General features: G+C 38.4%; 1 protein-coding gene across 1 annotated transcript in view; it reads left to right on the forward strand.

The window, feature by feature from the left end:
* Positions 1 to 342: 342 nt before the first annotated feature.
* The window catches only part of prkcaa (protein kinase C, alpha, a), a 168,764-nt gene continuing 146,642 nt past the window's right edge, over positions 343 to 22,464 (forward strand). The window contains exons 1-2 of the mRNA XM_085410294.1: positions 343 to 717; positions 2,420 to 2,451. Coding sequence (XP_085266420.1) covers positions 551 to 717; positions 2,420 to 2,451 — 199 coding nt within the window. The 5' untranslated portion in view covers positions 343 to 550. The remainder of the gene's footprint in view (positions 718 to 2,419; positions 2,452 to 22,464) is intronic.

Here is a 22,464-nt window from a genome sequence, read left to right on the forward strand (position 1 = left end):
AACGAACTGAAATGTTCGATTTAAATATGATATGATGCAGATGAAATGTTTCCCCACTAGGAAATGCAAATACACCGCTGAATGCAAATCAAAGACTCGGTAGTCCACTCCTGAGATCTAACTCTGAAAAGGTTGCATGAGCAGTTATGTTAGATTGGATTTTCTGCATGCTGCAGGTAGTAGTTTTTATTTTGGTTTTTAAGGTATGTGTTAGGATATAGCAAACAACCTCTTACACACGCACTCTAATTAAGAGAGAGAGAGAAAGAGAGAGGGAGCGAAAGGGCTTTTATTTTGAAGGGACAGAAAGGAAGCAGTCCTTCTCAATGTAGCTAGCCTGTCCGCGTGCACCTCTGTCAGTGGAGCAACCCAGTGGTGTCGACAGGCAGGGAAAGCCCTCACTGACTGTAAGTACAGTGTCTCCGGTGAAGACCGCCGCTCCGCACTCTTCCGCCGCGACATTGAGGGCTGCGCGTCTGAACGGACTGAAAACCACCCCGAGACAACAACGCAAAGCTGTTGCATTGTATCTTTTCGTTTTTAGGGGGACATGGCTGATGTAAGTTTGAACGAGTCGTCCTCCGCGGACGTCGCAAATAGGTTTGCTCGGAAAGGTGCCCTGAGGCAAAAGAACGTCCACGAGGTCAAGAACCATAAATTCATAGCCAGGTTCTTCAAGCAGCCGACTTTCTGCAGCCACTGCACGGACTTCATCTGGTAAGCTCTTCCGTTACCCACCTCCACCCCCTGCCTGACTGCAGCCTGTTGCATATTGGATAACTTCAGTCGAGAGCCTACACTCTGCTCGATGATGTAACACAACTACAGGCTAACTTTTCCCTTCATAATCCTGCGATCCATGCACCTCCTAAAGACTTTCCTACTAGTGGAGAGTCAGCGCAGGAGCACTAACGTCGTCATAACCCTTCCTAGCAGCTCCAAGCTTCTCCAAGGATCCCAGTCTGTTGTATTATTGTCAGACCTCTCGCATTTTCATGTTTGTGTTGTCTACTAATGTTGCATTTTCTGTATTAATCTGTTAACCTTCCAACTGGGAGAGTTCTTAATAAGAAACGTAGTTAAAGCGTCTTTTTGGTCCCAGTAAACCTCTGTGAGGACAACGTCAAAGCTGCAGCACATTCCTGCAAGGCAGAAACAACTTCAATGAAAACTGTGCCAAAAGCTTCCCATTGCTGCTGTACCAGCCAAGACTGGACCTGTTTGAAGTGCTCTGATGAGTAACAGGTTCCCCCTTCCTGGCACCCACTGTAGTTGGCCTGTTCGAATTTTCAATTTTAAGCTGCTAGGGATTTTTTTTAACTTGAAGCAGCTCAAACGCTGGTTCTGAGATCTGCAATTAATTGCCAGAGTGAGCCAGTATGGAAAAGCACTTCATCTACTCTACGTAGACTGATTTATGCATGTCCTGTTTTGCTGAAACACACTGGTGTAGAGGCACAGATTATTATCTCTCTGTTGCATTTGTGTTTTCTTAATTTGTGGCTCATGAGGAGAAATGCATTTGGATAACATGACGAAACACAAGTTTCCAAATGCTGTAAATTGTCTGATTCCATCTATATACACTAGGCGGTTCCAGTCTGTGCAGCAGGTCTTTAATTGCATTATGTTACTGTCCTAAAAAGCGTTCGTTTTCACATTTTATGCCGTATCTTAAATGTAAGAGGAGGAAACTTGCAGACAGCTTTGCAGAGTTAAACTGCTCCTCTCTTGTTAGTGGGTGTGTCTTCCAAGACCTTTTTTTCTGTGTAAAGCTAGTATAGCACTGACAGCTTTACACAATGACCTATGTTCAACCAAGCGCCACTCCTTAGTGCAAAGCACAAGCTCCACATAACCATAATTATTAAGGCAAACAGCTTGTTGCTTTTCTTTATGAGGTCAAAGCTTCCCTGTGAGGGCTTTGATTGATGAGGATTTCTGTAATGACATTGTGATTAACCACAGAACATGTCAGCAGAAGAACAAACTCAGTATGGGCACAAAGGATCTGCACACCTAACCATTACACCGGCGTGATTCTAGAGGACTGTGATTCACTCCAATTCAGCCACAAGAGCCTCAGTTCAGTTGCAGTTGGCCTTTCAGTTTGTTTGAAAGGTGCTGGATTGGGTTGAGGTCAGGGCTCCTCAAGGTCACTCAAGCTTATCCACACCATAGACAGAGAAATACTTCTTAATAGGCAATGAATGCTTTCAGGAAAACATGAAATCCCAAGAACTGTGCAATGCTCTTCCTTAATAGTCATGGAAAACATGAGACACGTGGGTCCCTGGATTGAATGAATGCGTGTACAGTACGTGTGTGTGCAGGTGAATGAATGGATTTACTGTGCACACGTGTTTGAAAGAGTGTGAGCACGAGCAACTGTTCAATCCGTCCTTCTTTCTTTTCACAGGGGGTTTGGAAAACAAGGATTCCAGTGCCAAGGTAAAAAGCAAAACTTATTCATGTGTGAGGCCTTCAATTAAAATGTGTGTGTAAGAGAGACATGTACATGTTAAACTTTGATTTAGGACTATTTTGTCATTCTGTAGAAAAAAAATGGTGTTCTTTGTCTGTCAAGTCTGCAATTAATTTATTCTGATGCTGTTTCTCGAATCATCACATTTAGGGTTGATACATTTTTGTCACTTTTCCATGCATTTTGCTGCACTAGCTCCATCTCATACGTGCAACTACAAGAGAAAATGACTGAATGCCTGTGAATGCAATTACTGCTTATTCTGCTGTTTTATATATTTGGAAGCTTTAGATAAAAGCAGTGTTTTGCTGTTTGATAGCCATGCTTTTGATACCTGTGGCACCAGGTGTATCCGTCGAGTTTAAAGTAATCAAAGTAATGACTGAAGTTTGGTGTGACATTTAAAGACTTATTATTATCAAGTTAAATGAAACTTCATCCTATAAAAACAGGCTTATCAGAAGTAGGGCTGCCACAAACGATTATTTTGATAGTCGACTAGTCACCGATTATTTTTGCGATTAGTCAACTAATCAGATCATCATCCACTGGACGTAAAACGTACAGCTTATTGCACCAGCAGCATCTGCTCTTATATAACTATCATTAGCTTACAGCTTTAAGTGTTTCAGGTATGTGCTAACTAAAAATAAAGACAAGATGATAGTTTATTAAATTTTATTGAAATTTGCAGATTGTTTCGGTGAAGTTTAATAATCTCCTTGCTATCTAAAATATAACAGGACACCGGAGTAAATTCTCGAGCATCTCACACTTCTGATAATCAGTTGTCTGCTTGACGTTTATTCAGCTGTGTAAAAACTAGAACTTTAGTCTCAGCCAAACCGATTTACTCAGGAACAAATAAAATACTAAAAAAAGCCAAACAATAACATTTTAAGTTATCTAAGTGACTCATATGTCATGTTTAACCTGAGAGAGAAAGACGGCGGTGGGTTTGAAAACTATTAGCCGGGAGTCCGGTGTTCTCAGGGCTCCAGTTAGCCTTGCCCCCGGCTAGCTATCGAGCTAGTGGGTAACAGACGTCTCCGACAACGTCGGAGCGCTTTTGAAAATACGTGGTGTCTTGATAAGCTGAGCAGATATTTGAGGTTTACACAGCTACATTCTCGCCTGAAATATGTTAAACGTTTATTTTGTGACCCAGAACGAATAATAAGAGTAATATTAAAACTAACTAGCTGCCGCCATTGTTGGAAACTGAGCTGGGCTGCGCTATGAATTCTGGGACACAGCTTCTTCTTCTTCGGGGTTTAACGGCAGCTGGCATCCTTGTACATGCAGTGCTGCCATCTTCTGTTTCAGTCCGTTATTATACTCTTAAATCCTACTACTTATTCCTGCGTCTTTTGTGATCTTACAAAGCTTCAAACGACGCGTCGACTATGAAATCAGTCGTCGACGATTTTGATAGTCGACATAATCGTGACTAGTCGACTAATCGTGGCAGCCCTAATCAGAAGTAGGGAAATTGGAGTAAACAAAGTGTGCTGAGCAGTAAATGTGCTATCTTAAAACAGAATCTAAACAATGACGTGTAAAGCAGGTTAGGGAAACAGAAAGTGAAAGAGAGTGGACAGGGATAGGGAGGAGATGCAAAGTGGGAAAAATGTGGACAGTTTTCTTGTTAACTGCTGTTTTTAGCTTTAGCAAGCACATAGTCTCTGAATTCCTCATCTAATTTGGAAAATCTGTGGACTTGCCAAAGCATTAGTTTGGCTGTAATTGCCCGGGTAGCAGGACAGATGATGTCCAACGAGATCTGGTTGGAGAAGTGAGCGAATCGTCCTAGCAGGTCAGACTCTGTCTTTTTACACTTAGGCCACCTCGCAGCAGTGAGAGGGCCGGGGCTGTGGGCCCTCCTTGCTCTCCCACTGACAGATCACTAACCAGAGTGTGTGTATCTCTGCTGCCTTCTCCCGCCCAGATTAGACAAAACACTGAGGAAGGGTTTCCATTACAGTCGTGCCATGAGCTTTCATGTTTTAATGGCGTTCTGCGTACTGCGCTCCCCCCACTGCCACAGAGAGAGTGGTGTTGGAGGAGAAAATAGCCTCATTCCTGAAGAAGGGAGTAATAATGTCAGTCTTCTAGTCTGAGGCTCAGAAGGGCTTCTTCTCCAGTGTTTGTTGTGTTGAAACAATTGTAAAACCTTAGCATTCGAGAAAGGATGGTTCAAATAAAACAGAGGCTTTAGACTAGATATAGGTAGATGCCTTTATCAGCTTTTTTTAGATTGATTTTTTTGTTCAAAAAATGAAAACAACACATCACATGTTGTTTTCGATATCGCACGGTGCTAATTTATAATCGGCGTCTGCGACCGAGATGCAGCGCAGGTGGATTTTGTCTGCGTTGCTTTGCTGATGCATTTGCTTGGTTGCAGTTTTTGTCTGTGCAGCCTTTGTTGTTGCATTGCTAAATTACTGCATCAAAACCACCAACTATTCATGAACTAACTGCAGGATGTGCGTCGTTCACGGAGACAGAAGACGCTCTTTCAGTGGGAAACTTAAAGATAAACACTTTGTCACATCGAGTGTTTAATCTCAATGATTCATAGACTACTCTCCTGAGAGTGTCAGGGAGAATGAGACACACAGGGGTTTTAAGTGAATCACAGCTCATCTTACTTATAAATGTAGATGGTTCATAGTGCCGTTAAGGGCGTATGGTATGTCTGGTTAACGTTTGCGCATAGGAACATGCGTATTAGCCCGTGTCTACATGGAAAACCATGTTTGACCCGTGGGCACGGCTGCCAGCAACCTCACACCCACTCTTCTATGTGATCGCCTCTCACACAAGTGAGATGTTGCCTGTTCTCAAGCTTTGCTCCTACTTGAGAACAGGCTCGGTAATGAGTCACTCTAAGGTGTCAGAGTGTTGATAGCCTAACATGTTTTTGCATAACCTGACATTATCGTCAGCGTGTCCGCGAGCCCCCTCCTCTGCTTTCACAGCAAGTTGCCATTTTCCTCCTGCCTCATTGTTACTGTCGCAGCTTCTGATGCAGGCGATGATAAACTCAGGGGTGGAAGGCCATCGCGTACACTCACGAAACACGAGCACAAATGATGCGCTGCAGCTTTTCTCTTCCCCGCTCAACACTGGCCGCACCTTTGTTATTCTATCATAAATCCAAGTGTGGACCTTTTAAATAAATTATGAGTCCGTCTCATCAAGACGGAGGTGATTGGTTACGCTGCAGCCAGTCAAAGAGAGAAAGGTCCCTACTTTCTAACATCTGCTTAGCCATCAAATATTAAACTTAAGCTTCTGTAAAATGGGGGTCAAGTCCTCCAGCAGGGGCAGCGAGCCTCTCGCTGACTACTTGAAGATGACAAAATGATGAACTGGAGAGTGGCATTTCTATAACAAGAGTGACATTTAATTTTCAACTGAGTAAATGTCCCTTTGCTAAGAATAGGCCGGGCTCCACTGTATTACATCATCAAGTGTAGTTTATGTGTTGAGATTTTGCGTCATATATTTAAGCTCAGTGAATATGTTTATTTTTGCATGTATTCCTTTTTTTTTTTTTTAACATTTTAAGATTAAAAGATAGAGCTCATAACAGTTTGGTCAGTTGGTGTCTCTGAACTAAACACTGACAAATATACATGAATCAATTTGATTACTGCAAAAGCCGTTTACAATAATGATTAATGAGCATCCCAGCTTGGGCTTTGGAATTGTGCTTTTTATTGATAAATTTATTAGGTACAAAAATAATTGGCAGGTTTACTATTAGTATACACTCACTGGACAGTTTATAAGGTGTACCTCTTCAAGAGTGGAGCAGTTAAGATAGGCAGGAAAAAGGGGAAGACACACAGCAAATGGCAGCAGGTCAGTCTCAAACCCAGGCTGCTGCACTCTGGTCATGTGGCATATGGTCGCCTACTCACCCACTGAGCTAAACTGGGGCCCCGTTCAACTGATTCTGAAAGCCAACGTCTAATCAACCAATCGCATGGCAGCAACTCAGTGCACCTAGCTGTGTAGTTGTGGTCAGGATGATCTGCTAAAGTTTAAATTGAGCATCAAAATGGGAAAAAGGGTGATTTAAGTGACTTTGAATGTTTTGTGCTTATTGGTGTCAGAAACTGCTGATCTGTTGAGATTTTCCTGCACAACCATCTCCAGATGGTCTGAAAGAGAGAAAACATCCACTGAGTGTCAAATCTCTGGGTGCAAATTCCTTGTTGATATCTGAAGTCAAAGAAAAATGCCCAGACTGCTGAACGGACAGCGATAGTAACTCACATAATCACTCTTTACAATCAAGGTATGCAGAAGAGTATCTCTGAATGTACAGCATGTTGAATCTAGTAGTTTTGGTACAGCTGTAGACAAACACAGCAGGTGCCACTCCCATCAGCTAACAACAGGAAACTGAGGAAATTCACCAAAATTGAGCAATAGAAGTTTGGAAAAACGTTGCCTAGTCTGATCAGTTGCTTTGAGCACAACAAACGATCCTCCGTAGTCGTCACTCAGAACATCTCAGAACATCAGAGCACCCTTGGCATGTGGCAGGTTGCCATCATGGATGTGCAGCTGGCAAATTTGCAGCGGCTTTGTGATGTAATCATGTGAGTATGGGCCAAAATATATGAAGAATGTTTTCCAGCACCTTGTTGAATCTGTGCCATGAAGAATTAAAGCACCTCTGAGTTCAGAAAGGGGTCGACGACTACTACAGTTGCAGAGTGCGAACTATCCAGTGAGTGTCTGTTTGTTAATTCGTCCTAATGATGCCACATGTTAAACTTCAGCGTGTGGAAATAATACTCAAGGGAAGCTATTAACATGTTTGACTTCATACAAAACAACACAGTTTATTCTGAACACGAATGTCTGTGGTCACATGTGTAAAGAAGAAAAATCAGATCTCTCAATGTGACACTTGAAATAAAATACTGAAGGAAAGTTAAGCCTATCAGTAACCACCTTTCTAGATGGTATCTGCATTGTGAACAATCTGTCTGTCGTCTTCTGGCTACTTTTCCTGCGGAGTCTTATTTCAAGCTCCTGGCCTGCTGTCGTTGTGCAGCAGCGCAGCTCAAATCACTATTTAGACGACGCTGTAATGCAGTCAGGCCGTTCGTACTCGTGTCACTCAGCTCATTTACTGTTCAGACCTTGTTAACCTCACACTGTCTCTGGAAATCTTGAAACTTGAGGTTTTTTTGGAGGATTATTTTCAGGATTTATTATTTTCACTTCTTGATTTGCCAAGGTTTAATCTGATGGTTTGCTATTTTGCTTAGTTATACTGAGCTGTAGAAAAATCCTCCTAAGTATTTGGGGAACAGGTGCTTTCTTCAAGGGCACCTGTGTGACACTTTATGAAATCAAACAGTGCCATTTCAAAGTTCTGCCTCTAGTGGAGATTTCAAAGGAAGGTGTCGATGGAATTATAAGGCCATTACTCCCTGCCAGTGTAAGCCGAAACACAAAGCCATAACAGTCTCACAGTATCGATCCTATTTTAGATTTTTATTAATAACAAGCTTTTGAGTCCATCTAGTGCTGCTAATGCTTGGTTTTGTCCGCTTTGACAGATATGAAGCAGGAAATTGTTACTCAGATCTCAAAAACATGTGCTCAAAAATTGATGTTCTTTCCTGGCCTTTGTGTAAAATGGCAGCAAATGCAAAATCAATTGAATAATACGCGTAAACTTCCTGTCTGTACTGGCTTTAATATAAACAGGGCTGTTTGAAGCTACAGCTGAGCAACAACTAAAACGTCGGTTGAGTAGAAGGCAGAGCGAAAAAGAAAGATTAACTGAAAACCAGGAGGTCTCCTTGTTATTCACGCAGGGTATTCCTGTGATGTAGTGATGGCTGTCTTGTTTTCATCTTCCCACACTGGTCGTAATGCAGATGATTTCTGGAGTGCTGAGGCAGCTGATGGATATGTTCTCACATAATGGTTTCTTGAAGATGACCTGTGAGGTCGGCTTTTTTTTTTTTTTATTATACAATTAAATTTTAAGCCAGGCTCGGTATTGCACTACGGGAATCACCCTCTGGTGTGCTGTTGTAGAGCAGGGGTGTTAAACATATGGCCCTGGGGCCAGAATTGGCCAGCAGAGGACTCCAGTCTGGCCCACTGGACACCTTTGGAAAATATAAAGGAGGGGGATAGACTTTGATTTTTTTCACTGTATTTTCATTGTTTTAAAGTCATGTGTATGTGTATGTGGCCCACAGTGTAGAATGAGTTTGACATGCCTGTTGCAGAGAAACCCACATTCCTAAGAGGAAGCAGTGCACAACGCGCAGCCATACGTGCATTTATAAAATGAGATTACTTATTGCAGGGATTACGTTAATCAGCCTTGTTGCTTCTTTGATGGTGAAGTGTTGGATCTCGCTTTGATAGATAAAGAAAGATCATAAAGTTTGCAAACGTCTTCATTTCTGTAACTGCGTTGATGTGCAGTCACTTTGTTAGTCTTGGGCTGCTCACTGTTTATTTAGAATATCCTTGTCCACACCCAGCGTCATCCTAATAAGGTGTTGACAGTCCGTGGAAAGTCCACGGGCTCCTTTCAGGATGCTTGGTGCATGTATTCTTATGCTCAGCTGCTCAAACAGCACATTTCTTAGTTGTTTTCTGCTCCTATATCATTTAGTACAGAGATTCCAGCATCAGTATTAGTGTCAGTGTTCAAAAGAAAAGGCAGAGTGTGTGCAGATAACTTATTTAAACCCTTCTCTCGGATTCATTATATATTGCTGGGTAGCCAACACTTTCGATTATATACTGCAAGTGTTGGCTAATGATGGCAAATTGTCCAACATGGACATAAAAGCACAGGCATTAAGAGCAGGAAGCCAGCATTTAAGGGTGCCATTTCTGTTGAGTGGCAGATTAGGGCTTCGTAGTGAGAGGAATGCATTGGCTCGTGCTTTTACTTCTCCAGGGGGGCCTGTAATAAACTCCATCTTTTTTCATGAATGGTATGAGAGTTTATTACAATCTTAACCTCAGGTGGTCTGAACACTAATGCATGCCTAGGTGAGTAATGCTCTTTGCAGCTAAATGATTTTAAAAACAGGGATGTCTGCTGTATAATAGTGAAGCCAGAGGCACAAGATATTACAAATATAATATAATCTCTAAAAATCCACACCAGTCATTTATTTAATATGCAGAAGTGAAACAGCTTATTTTTTTGCGAGCACTGTGCTCAGCTTGGTCTCTTAAATGCAATGCAATTATAATAATTTAGTCTTGTAAAAGCAATGAGTAGAAATTACCAAGGGTTTAAAATCCTCACTGAGTGTCCCTTGAAATACTAATCCATGGACCTCCTGGTAAGTGCCTCTTCAGATTGTGGGCATGGAAAAATAAATTAATAATTTTAATGACAAAATTAGTAGTTATTGCAGTTTTCTCCTCCAGTTTTCCCCAAGCACCTTTTTTTTTTTAATCTAAAAAAAAAGCTAATAAATATGGAGCAAGACAGAAAGAAAAACACAGAGCGCGGGCATTATTTTCTAATTCTAACCATTAAAGATCTGAAGATCATTTTGGTCCTGATGATGATGAGCCACGAAACCCTCGTGGTGTCGAGTTTCTTATGTAGCATCAGTTTCAGTCAGGGCTTTGGACACACAGACCACTCTGCAACATCTGTTGCTTTATCTCCGCTGCCATAGTGGTCGTGCCTTTGTTTGCACCTTCATCTCTCTGATTTTTTCCTGTCCTCTAAAGCAGCGGTATACTTAGAACAAAGAGGCAGATCAATTGCTTACAGCTTTGATGAATTATCTGTAGCAAAACACCGCCAGCTTTCTTTGTTTCTTTCTCGTCGTCTCTCGTCTTTCTACCCGTTTGCTGGTTTCTCTGTTTGCCCTCTGTCACAAAGCTGCCCTATATTTCACCCTGTGTCCTGACCCAGGCCCTGGGGTTTCTCCTTTAAGGACACTGCCTTTCTTCATTTCTTTCAGCACAAACGCACTCTCGCATATCCATTTCTTTTATCTCCTCCTGGCAAACAGGGGAAATATTCAGTTTCTGGTTATTGAAGGGTGTTTGTTTGATACACTGCACGTTTGTGCTGTCAGGAATAGGATGTCCTAACTGCAACCTTGATACTATTTTGGCCCAGAGTTAGAGATAGAGAAAAATACAAGATTCAGAGATCCTTTGAGCAGAGCAGAGCAGAGCAGAGGCAGCGTGGCATATGTGTGTGTGTGTGTGTGTGCATCTGTCTATGAGATGCAGAGGGAAAGGGCAGAGTTCAGGTTTGGCTATATTTGTGTGGATGCTTTAAGCATCCACACTATAGAGTTCCTGTTTCTCTTTATTCTTTATTATTGTGTGGATGCTTTAAGCATCCACACTATTGAGTTCCTGTTTCTCTTTATTGTGTGGATGCTTAAGCATCCACACTATTGAGTTCCTGTTTCTCTTTATTCTTTATTATTATTATTATTCTTAGGACTTCCGTACACTTTTCGCCGTTTAACTACTTCCACAATTTTTGTGCTATTTTCACCGTTCAAACTTTAAACTATTCAGCTATTTTTGCTCTTTCCTGCTATATCTTTTGGTATTTTTAACTATTAAACTTTTTAAAATATTCCACTTTTTTCCTTTAATTTGTCCCATTGAAATGAATGGGAAACTTCAGCAATTCTGCTAAAATTTGCTTGTTTTTGAAACTTAACTACTTCCTCATATTTTCACCTAGAACAACCATTCAAATTTTAAAATGTTCACAGATTATTGGGCTATTCAGGTATGATTCAGCTTTTTCAAATCTTCTACTGTTTTACTTTTATGCCTCTTAAAGTTTTGAGTTGCAAAATTGTGATTTTTCACAAAATACATGCGTTGTTATGGTTGCTATGCTCTTGGCTTCCAGTGTGCCACTGAAGGTTTTGCAATTTTCACTTCATGTCCGAACAACTTCTTGCTACTTGCTCAATTTTCACTCAACTTCCACAAATTATACATCAAAACGTAGGTATTTTTGCTGGCTTTCAGAAAATGTCACTATCATTGTTGTGGGATTTATAGAATTTTTGCAAATCTCCTCAGACCAACACAAGGTCTCAAAACTCTCCATATAAAGTCAATGGAGAGCTTGTTCAAAATCATCGCTGGATTTCTGTAATGAGAGGCATATTCGAATCGTCATATCTCCTTAACGAAGCGACTTTAAGACATGAGGCTTGTCCCCGAATATCTTCAGACCCCCCTGACGCTCACAATTCAAGAATTTCTTTCTCACCTATTACCGTTCTGAAATGAGTTGGACTTGTTTGAGGGTAGGAAATTCGTCCTTCGCTCAGATTTCTTCAGATTTAAAACTCTGGAAATGAACCACTTTTTTCTCTCGTCGTAACTTTTTGTTGGATTTCCACAGAGACCTGAAAATTTCCATGACTGTTCACCAAAGCCTGCTGTCTCTTACGGTGAAAGAATGATATCGATACTCCAAATAGATTTCGAGTTACAAAGCGTTGTTTGAGGGCAAGTCAAGGCAGTTTTTGCTTCGCTCTACTCAGTTATGGTGCATTAGAAGTCAAATATCTTTAATAATTCACATTTTAATGATAAATTGTAAACACTGGAAGATTCCCCCATCTCTTCTGAACAAAACGGTGTAAGAATGACCGCTCTAGCCCCTACGGTTTAGAAATTATGGTCATTTGTTTGAGGGGAGTCCTCACTATGAGAAATAGGCTGCAATAATCCTGTGCCTCTCTCTGCTGCGTGTGTAAAAAGATGCACCTGTTTTGGCGGGAAAAAGTACACAGGCTCTCTGATTGGTGGATTCAAATTCAGCAGCTCCCAGGCTGACCTAGAAACTTACTTCTCTCTCCCTGTGCATTTTTTTGCTGATTTTTTCATTTAACAAGTATATTTGAGGGACCCTCAGCATGTTCAGCATTTTTTCAGCTGTCCATTTTGCTTTTCCAATTTTTCTGTTTAACTTATTACTATTGTGCTAAATCATACTGTTTCTGCTATTTCATAAGATTTGTGCTTAATATAGTATTTCTGCTTTTAATAGGATTTGTGCTTAATATAGTATTTCTGCTTTTTATAGAATTTGTGCTTAATATAGTATTTCTGCTTTTTATATGATTTGTGCTTAATATGGTATTTCTGTTAAATTATAGTATTTCTGCTTTTTATAGGATTTGTGCTAAAATATAGTATTTCTACTAAATGTAGTATTTATGCTTAATCATACTATTTCTGCTTTTTATAGGATTTGTGCTTAATATAGTATTTCTGCTAAATTATAGTATTTCTGCTTTTTATAGGATTTGTGCTAAAACATAGTATTTCTACTAAATGTAGTATTTATGCTTAATCATAGTATTTCTATATATTTCTGCCTGGTCCCCAGGCAGCCAATCCTCTGTGAGGACTTAGACATTCAAATTTTCAAATCAGGTCCTGCACGGTTTCCCAGCCAATCATATATGTGTCCTGAGGCATTCAAATTTGCATATTGGGGACTTCATGGCTTCTAAGCCAGCCAATCATATCTGAGGGCTGAGGAATTCAAATCCACAAATCAGGGCCTGCACAGCTTCCCAGCCAGCCAATCATGTATGTGGGCTCCAGGTATTCAAATTTGCATATTGGGGAATTCGTGGCTTCTAAGTCAACAAGTCATCCGTGTCATATATCTCTAAAAATTCATATTTTAATGATAAATTGTCAACACTTGAAGATTCCCCCATCTCTTCTGAACAAAACGGTGTAAGAATGACCGTTCTAGCTCCTACGGTTAGGAAATTATGGTCATTTGTTTGAGGGGAGTCGTCATTATGAGAAATAGACTGCAATGATCCTGTGTCTCTCTGTGCTGCGTGTGTAAAAAGGATGCACCTGTTTTGGAGGGAAAGAGTGCACAGGCTCTCTGATTGGTGGATTCAAATTCAGCAGCTCCCAGGCTGAACTAGAAACTCACTTTTCTCTCCCTGTGTGTGTGTGTGTGTGTGTGTGTGTGTGTGTGTGTGACAGAGAGAGAGAGAGAGAGAGAGAAAGGCTTTTAATGGGATGATCTCATTCTAAGATTCAAATTCAATATATTTAGACTGGTTGACTGAATTGGATCTTGTGTGTGTGTCTCTCTGTGCATGTGTGTTTTCTTATGTGTACATATTTGTGATTGTGTGGCTGTTATAGATTTTTTTGCTGATTTTTTTCATTTAACAAGTATAGTTGAGGGACCTTCAGCATGTTCATCATTTTTTCAGCTGTCCATTTTTGCTTTTCCAATTTTTCTGTTTAAGTTATTACTATTGTGCTAAATCATACTATTTCTGCTATTTTATAAGATTTGTGCCAAATACCGTATTTCTGCCAAATATAGTATTTCTGATTAATTATAGTTTTTTCTACCAAATCATAGTACAGTATTTCTGCTTTTTATAGGGTTTGTGCTTAATATAGTATTTCTGCTAAATTATAGTATTTCTGCTTTTTATAGTATTTGTGCTAAATTATAGTATTTCTGCCAAATTATAATATTTGTGCTAAAACATAGTCTTAATTTAAAATTACAATATTCATAGTTCATCACAGTGTCTCTGGTAAATCACAATATTTCTGCTCTGTTGTACTATTTTTCTAAATCATAGTGTTTCTGTAATGTTTAAGTATTTTTGGCTAAATATATTCTTTCTGTTATCTTATACTATTTCTCCTAAATTCTTGTATTTTTGAGAAGTTATCATGTTTCTGGTAAGTTACAATATTTCTGCTAAATTCTGCTATGCTATTGTATTTCTGCCAAGTATTATGTTTCCTCTAAGATATTGCAGTTCTGCTAAGTTATTCCATTTTAGCAAACTTCTTTTGCTTCTGCAAAGTTTTTACAATTTCTGCAACTTTTCAGCTTTTTCAGCTACTTTTTGCATACAGCTTCAGCTTTAAAGCATCCACACTGCATTTTCGCAGGAAATGCAAATTTTTCTAGTTCTTTATTATTATTCTTAGGACTTCCGTACACTTTTCGCCGTTTAACTACTTCCACAATTTTTGTTCTATTTTCACCGTTCAAAATTTAAACTATTCAGCTATTTTTGCTAATTCCTGCTATATCTTTTGGTATTTTTAACTATTATACTTTTTAAATTATTCCACTTTTTTCCTTTAATTTGTCCCATTGAAATGAATGGGAAACTTCAGCAATTCTGCTAAAATTTGCTTGTTTTTGAAACTTAACTACTTCCTCATACTTTCACCTAGAACAACCATTCAAATTTAAAAATGTTCACAAATTATTGGGCTATTCAGGTATAATTCAGCTTTTTCAAATCTTTTACTGTTTTACTTTTATGCCTCTTAAAGTTTTGAGTTGCAAAATTGTGATTTTTCACAAAATACATGCGTTGTTATGGTTGCTATGCTCTTGGCTTCCAGTGTGACACTGAAGCTTTTGCAGTCTTCTCTTCATGTCCGAACAACTGTTTGCTACTTGCTCAATTTTCACTCAACTTCCACAAATTATACATCAAAACGTAGGTATTTTTGCTGGCTTTCAGAAAATGTCACTATCATTGTTGTGGTATTCATAGAACTTTTGCAAATCTCCTCAGACTAACACAAGGTCAGAAAAATCTCCATATAAAGTCAATGGAGAGTTTGTTCAAAATCACCGCTGCATTTCTGTAATGAGAGGCATATTCGAATCGTCATATCTCCTTAACGAAGCAAAGTTAAGACATGAGGCTTGTCCCCGAATATCTTCAGACACCCCTGACGCTCACAATTCAAGAATTTCTTTCTCACCTATTACCGTTCTGAAATGAGTTGGACTTGTTTGAGGGTAGGAAATTTGTCCTTCGCTCAGATTTCTTCAGATTTAAAACTCTGGAAATGAACCACTTTTTTCTCTCGTCATAACTTTTTGTTGGATTTCCACAGAGACCTGAAAATTTCCATGACTGTTCACCAAAGCCTGCTGTCTCTTACGGTGAAAGAATGATATCGATACTCCAAATAGATTTCAAGTCACAAAGCGTTGTTTGAGGGCAAGTCAAGCCAGTTTTTGCTTCGCTCTACTCAGTTATGGTGCATTAGAAGTCAAATATCTTTAATAATTCATATTGTAATGATAAATTGTAAACACTGGAAGATTCCCCCATCTCTTCTGAACAAAACGGTGTAAGAATGACCGTTCTAGCCCCTACAGTTAGGAAATTATGGTCATTTGTTTGAGGGGAGTCGTCACTATGAGAAATAGACTGCAATAATCCTGTGCCTCTCTGTGCTGCGTGTGTAAAAAGGATGCACCTGTTTTGGCGGGAAAAAGTAAACAGCCACTCTGATTGGTGGATTTAAATTCGGCAGCTCTCTCCCTCTGTGTGTGTGTGTGTGTGTGTGTATGTGTGTGTGTGTGTGTGTGTGTGTGTGTGTGTGTGTGTGTGTGTGTGTGTGTTTAGTGGGAGAGAGAGGACCCTGCCCTTATTTGGCAGCATGTCATTGTAGGATTTAAATTGAATATAGTTAGACTGGTTGACTGGATTAGAGCCTGTGTTTGTGTGTCCCTCTGTGCATTTGTGTTTCAATATGCCACCATATTTGTAATTTTGTAAGTTATTACTATTCTGCTAAATCATACTATTTCTGCTTTTCATAAGATTTGTGCCTAATATAGTATTTCTGCTAAATTATAGTATTTATTCTTTTTATAGGATTTGTGCCTAACATAGTATTTCTGCTAAATTATAGTATTTCTGCTTTTTATACTATTTGTGCCTAATATAGTATTTCTGCTTTTTATAGGATTTGTGCCTAATATAGTATTTCTGCTTTTTATAGGATTTGTACCTAATATAGTATTTCTGCTTTTTATAGGATTTGTGCTTAATATAGTATTTCTGCTAAATTATAGTATTTCTGCTTTTTATAGTATTTGTGCTAAAACATAGTATTTCTACTAAATGTAGTATTTATGCTTAATCATAGTATTTCTATATATTTCTGCCAGGTCCCCAGGCAGCCAATCCTCTGTGAGGACTGAGAAATTCAAATTTTCAAATCAGGGCCTGCACGGCTTCCCAGCCAATCATATATGTGGCCTCAGCCATTCAAATTTGCATATTGGGGAATTCGTGGCTTCTAAGTCAATAAGTCATCCATGTCATATATCTCTAAACATTCATATTTTAATGATAAATTGTCAACACTTGAAGATTCCCCAATCACTTCTGAACAAAACGGTGTAAGAATGACCGCTCTAGCCCCTACAGTTAGGAAATTATGGTCATTTGTTTGAGGGGAGTCCTCACTATGAGAAATAGACTGCAATAATCCTGTGTCTCTCTGTGCTGCGTGTGTAAACAGAAGCACCTGTTTTGGCGGGAAAAAGTACACAGCCACTCTGATTGGTGGATTCAAATTCAGCAGCTCTCTCCCTGTGTGTGTGTGTGTGTGTGTGTGTGTGTGTGTGTGTGTGTGTGTGTGTGTGTGTGTGTGTGTGTGTGTGTGACAGAGAGAGAGAGAGAGAGAGAGAAAGCCTTTTAATGGGATGATCCCATTGTAAGATTCAAATTCAATATATTTAGACTGGTTGACTGAATTGGATCTTGTGTGTGTGTCTCTCTGTGCATGTGTGTTTCCTCATGTGTACATATTTGTAATTGTGTGGCTGTCATAAATTTTTTTGCAGATTTTTGTCATTTAACAAGTATATTTGAGGGAACCTCAGCATGTTCAGCATTTTTTCAGCTGTCGATTTTGCTTTTCCAATTTTTCTGTTTAACTTATTACTATTGTGCTAAATCACACTATTTCTGCTATTTTATAAGATTTGTGCTTAATATACTATTTCTGCTTTTATAGGATTTGTGCTTAATATAGTATTTCTGCTTTTTATAAGATTTGTGCTTAATATAGTATTTCTGCTCAATGTAGTATTTATGCTTAATCATACCATTTCTGCTTTTTATAGGATTTGTGCTTAATATAGTATTTCTGCTAAATTATAGTATTTCTGCCAAATTATAATATTTGTGCTAAAACATAGTCTTAATTTAAAATTACAATATTCATAGTTCATCACAGTGTCTCTGGTAAATCACAATATTTCTGCTCTGTTGTACTATTTTTCTAAATCATAGTGTTTCTGTAATGTTTAAGTATTTTTGGCTAAATATATTCTTTCTGTTATCTTATACTATTTCTCCTAAATTCTTATATTTTTGAGAAGTTATCATGTTTCTGGTAAGTTACAATATTTCTGCTAAATTCTGCTATGCTATTGTATTTCTGCCAAGTATTATGTTTCCTCTAAGATATTGCAGTTCTGCTAAGTTATTCCATTTTAGCAAACTTCTCTTGCTTCTGCAAAGTTTTTACAATTTCTGCAACTTTTCAGCTTTTTCAGCTACTTTTTGCATACAGCTTCAGCTTTAAGCATCCACACTGCATTTTCGCAGGAAATGCAAATTTTTCTAGTTATTGTGTGGATGCTTTAAGCATCCACACTATTGAGTTCCTGTTTCTCTTTATTCTTTATTATTCTTAGGACTTCCGTACACTTTTCGCCGTTTAACTACTTCCACAGTTTTTGTGCTATTTTCACCGTTCAAACTTTAAACTATTCAGCTATTTTTGCTAATTCCTGCTATATCTTTTGGTATTTTTAACTATTATACTTTTTAAAATATTAAGCTTTTTTCCTTTAATTTGTCCCATTGAAATGAATGGGAAACTTCAGCAATTCTGCTAAAATTTGCTTGTTTTTGAAACTTAACTACTTCCTCATACTTTCACCTAGAACAACCATTCAAATTTTAAAATGTTCACAAATTATTGGGCTATTCAGGTATGATTCAGCTTTTTCAAATGTTTTACTGTTTTACTTTTATGCCTCTTAAAGTTTTGAGTTGCAAAATTGTGATTTTTCACAAAATACATGTGTTGTTATGGTTGCTATGCTCTTGGCTTCCAGTGTGACACTGAAGCTTTTGCAATTTTCACTTCATGTCCGAACAACTTCTTGCTACTTGCTCAATTTTCACTCAACTTCCACAAATTATACATCAAAACGTAGGCATTTTTGCTGGCTTTCAGAAAATGTCACCATCATTGTTGTGGGATTTATAGAATTTTGGCAAATCTCCTCAGACCAACAAAAGGTCAGAAAACTCTCCATATAAAGTCAATGGAGAGTTTGTTCAAAATCACGGCTGGATTTCTGTAATGAGAGGCATATTCGAATCGTCATATCTCCTTAACGAAGCAAAGTTAAGACATGAGGCTTGTCCCCGAATATCTTCAGACACCCCTGACGCTCACAATTCAAGAATTTCTTTCTCACCTATTACCGTTCTGAAATGAGTTGGACTTGTTTGAGGGTAGGAAATTCGTCCTTCGCTCAGATTTCTTCAGATTTAAAACTCTGGAAATGAACCACTTTTTTCTCTCGTCATAACTTTTTTTTGGATTTCCACAGAGACCTGAAAATTTCCATGACTGTTCACCAAAGCCTGCTGTCTCTTACGGTGAAAGAATGATATCGATACTCCAAATAGATTTCGAGTTACAAAGCGTTGTTTGAGGGCAAGTCAAGGCAGTTTTTGCTTCGCTCTACTCAGTTATGGTGCATTAGAAGTCAAATATCTTTAATAATTCATATTTTAATGATAAATTGTAAACACTGGAAGATTCCCCCATCTCTTCTGAACAAAACGGTGTAAGAATGACCGCTCTAGCCCCTACGGTTTGGAAATTATGGTCATTTGTTTGAGGGGAGTCCTCACTATGAGAAATAGGCTGCAATAATCCTGTGCCTCTCTGTGCTGTGTGTGTAAAAAGAGGCACATGTTTTGGCGGGAAAAAGTACACAGGCTCTCTGATTGGTGGATTCAAATTCAGCAGCTCCCAGGCTGACCTAGAAACTTACTTCTCTCTCCCTGTGCATTTTTTGCTGATTTTTTCATTTAACAAGTATATTTGAGGGACCCTCAGCATGTTCAGCATTTTTTCAGCTGTCCATTTTGCTTTTCCAATTTTTCTGTTTAACTGATTACTATTGTGCTAAATCATACTATTTCTGCTATTTTATAAGATTTGTGCCTAATATAGTATTTCTGCTAAATTACAGTATTTCTGCTTTTTATACTATTTGTGCTAAAACATAGTATTTCTACTAAATGTAGTATTTATGCTTAATCATACTATTTCTGCTTTTTATGGGATTTGTGCCTAATATAGTATTTCAGCTTTTTATAGGATTTTTGCTCAAACATAATATTTCTACTAAATGTAGTGTTTATGCTTAATCATCCTATTTCTGCTTTTTATAGGATTTGTGCTTAATATAGTATTTCTGCTAAATTATAGTATTTGTGCTAAAACATAGTATTTCTACTAAATGTAGTATTTATGCTTAATCATAGTATTTCTATATATTTCTATATATTTCTGCCAGGTCCCCAGGCAGCCAATCCTCTGTGAGGACTTAGACATTCAAATTTTCAAATCAGGGCCTGCACGGTTTCCCAGCCAATCATATATGTGTCCTGAGGCATTCAAATTTGCATATTGGGGCCTTCATGGCTTCTAAGCCAGCCAATCATATCTGAGGGCTGAGGAATTCAAATCCACAAATCAGGGCCTGCACAGCTTCCCAGCCAGCCAATCATGTATGTGGGCTCCAGGTATTCAAATTTGCATATTGGGGAATTCGTGGCTTCTAAGTCAACAAGTCATCCATGTCATATATCTCTAAAAATTCATATTTTAATGATAAATTGTCAACACTTGAAGATTCCCCCATCTCTTCTGAACAAAACGGTGTAAGAATGACCGCTCTAGCCCCTATGGTTAGGAAATTATGGTCATTTGTTTGAGGGGAATCCTCACTATGTGAAATAAACTGAAAGAAGCAGGTCTATGTCTCTGTGCTGCGTGTGTAAAAAGATGCACCTGTTTTGGCGGGAAAATGTAAACAGCCTCTCTGATTGGTGGATTCAAATTCAGCAGCTCCCAGGCTGACCTAGAAACTTAGTCCTCTCTCCCTATGTGTGTGTGTGTGTGTGTGTGTGTGTGTGTGTGTGTGTGTGTGTGTGTGTGTGTGTGTGTGTGTGTGTGTGTGTGTGTTTAGCGGGAGAGAGAGGACCCTGCCCTTATTTGGCAGCATGTCATTGTAGGATTTAAATTGAACATAGTTAGACTGGTTGACTGGATTAGAGCCTGTGTTTGTGTGTCCCTCTGTGCATTTGTGTTTCAATAAGTTATTACTATTCTGCTAAATCATAGTATTTCTGGTACTTTTCGGTACTTGTGCTAAATACAGTATTTCTGCTAAATCATACTATTTCTGCTTTTCATAGGATTTATGCCTAATATAGTATTTCTGCTAAATTATAGTATTTCTGCTTTTTATAGGATTTGTGCCTAACATAGTATTTCTGCTAAATTATAGTATTTCTGCTTTTTATAGGATTTGTGCCTAACATAGTATTTCTGCTAAATTATAGTATTTCTGCTTTTTATACTATTTGTTCTAAATTATAGTATTTCTGCTTTTTATAGGATTTGTGCTTAATATAGTATTTCTGCTAAATTATAGTTTTTCTTCTTTTTATAGTATTTGTGCTAAAACATAGTATTTCTACTAAATGTAGTATTTATGCTTAATAATAGTATTTCTATATATTTCTGCCAGGTCCCCAGGCAGCCAATCCTCTGTGAGGACTGAGAAATTCAAATTTTCAAATCAGGGCCTGCACGGCTTCCCAGCCAATCATATATGTGTCCTGAGGCATTCAAATTTGCATATTGGGGCCTTCATGGCTTCTAAGCCAGCCAATCATATCTGAGGGCTGAGGAATTCAAATCCACAAATCAGGGCCTGCACGGCTTCCCAGCCAGCCAATCATATATGTGGTCTCAGGCATTCATATTTGCATATTGGGGAATTCGTGGCTTCTAAGTCAACAAGTCATCCATGTCATATATCTCTAAAAATTCACATTTTAATGATAAATTGTTAACACTGGAAGATTCCCCCATCTCTTCTGAACAAAACAGTGTAAGAATGACCGCTCTAGCCCCTACGGTTAGGAAATTATGGTCATTTGTTTGAGGGGAGTCCTCACTATGAGAAATAGGCTGCAATAATCCTGTGCCTCTCTGTGCTGCTGCGTGTGTAAAAAGATGCACCTGTTTTGGCGGGAAAACGTAAACAGCCACTCTGATTGGTGGATTTAAATTCGGCAGCTCTCTCCCTCTGTGTGTGTGTGTGTGTGTGTGTGTGTGTGTGTTTAGTGGGAGAGAGAGGACCCTGCCCTTATTTGGCAGCATGTCATTGTAGGATTTAAATTGAATATAGTTAGACTGGTTGACTGGATTAGAGCCTGTGTTTGTGTGTCCCTCTGTGCATTTCTGTTTCAATAAGTTATTACTATTCTGCTAAATCATAGTATTTCTGGTACTTTTCGGTACTTGTGCTAAACACAGTATTTCTGCTAAATCATACTATTTCTGCTTTTCATAGGATTTATGCCTAATATAGTATTTCTGCTAAATTATAGTATTTCTGCTTTTTATAGGATTTGTGCTTAACATAGTATTTCTGCTAAATTATAGTATTTCTGCTTTTTATACTATTTGTTCTAAATTATAGTATTTCTGCTTTTTATAGGATTTGTGCTTAATATAGTATTTCTGCTAAATTATAGTATTTCTGCCAAATTATAATATTTGTGCTAAAACATAGTCTCAATTTAAAATTACAATATTCATAGTTCATCACAGTGTCTCTGGTAAATCACAATATTTCTGCTCTGTTGTACTATTTTTTAAATCATAGTGTTTCTGTAATGTTTAAGTATTTTTGGCTAAATATATTCTTTCTGTTATCTTATACTATTTCTCCTAAATTCTTGTATTTTTGAGAAGTTATCATGTTTCTGGTAAGTTACAATATTTCTGCTAAATTCTGCTATGCTATT

This window comes from Rhamphochromis longiceps, linkage group LG6, assembly GCF_057381845.1.
Source record: "Rhamphochromis longiceps isolate RC_006_pf linkage group LG6, R_longiceps_female_GT1.1, whole genome shotgun sequence".
NCBI classification, from domain to species: domain Eukaryota; kingdom Metazoa; phylum Chordata; class Actinopteri; order Cichliformes; family Cichlidae; genus Rhamphochromis; species Rhamphochromis longiceps.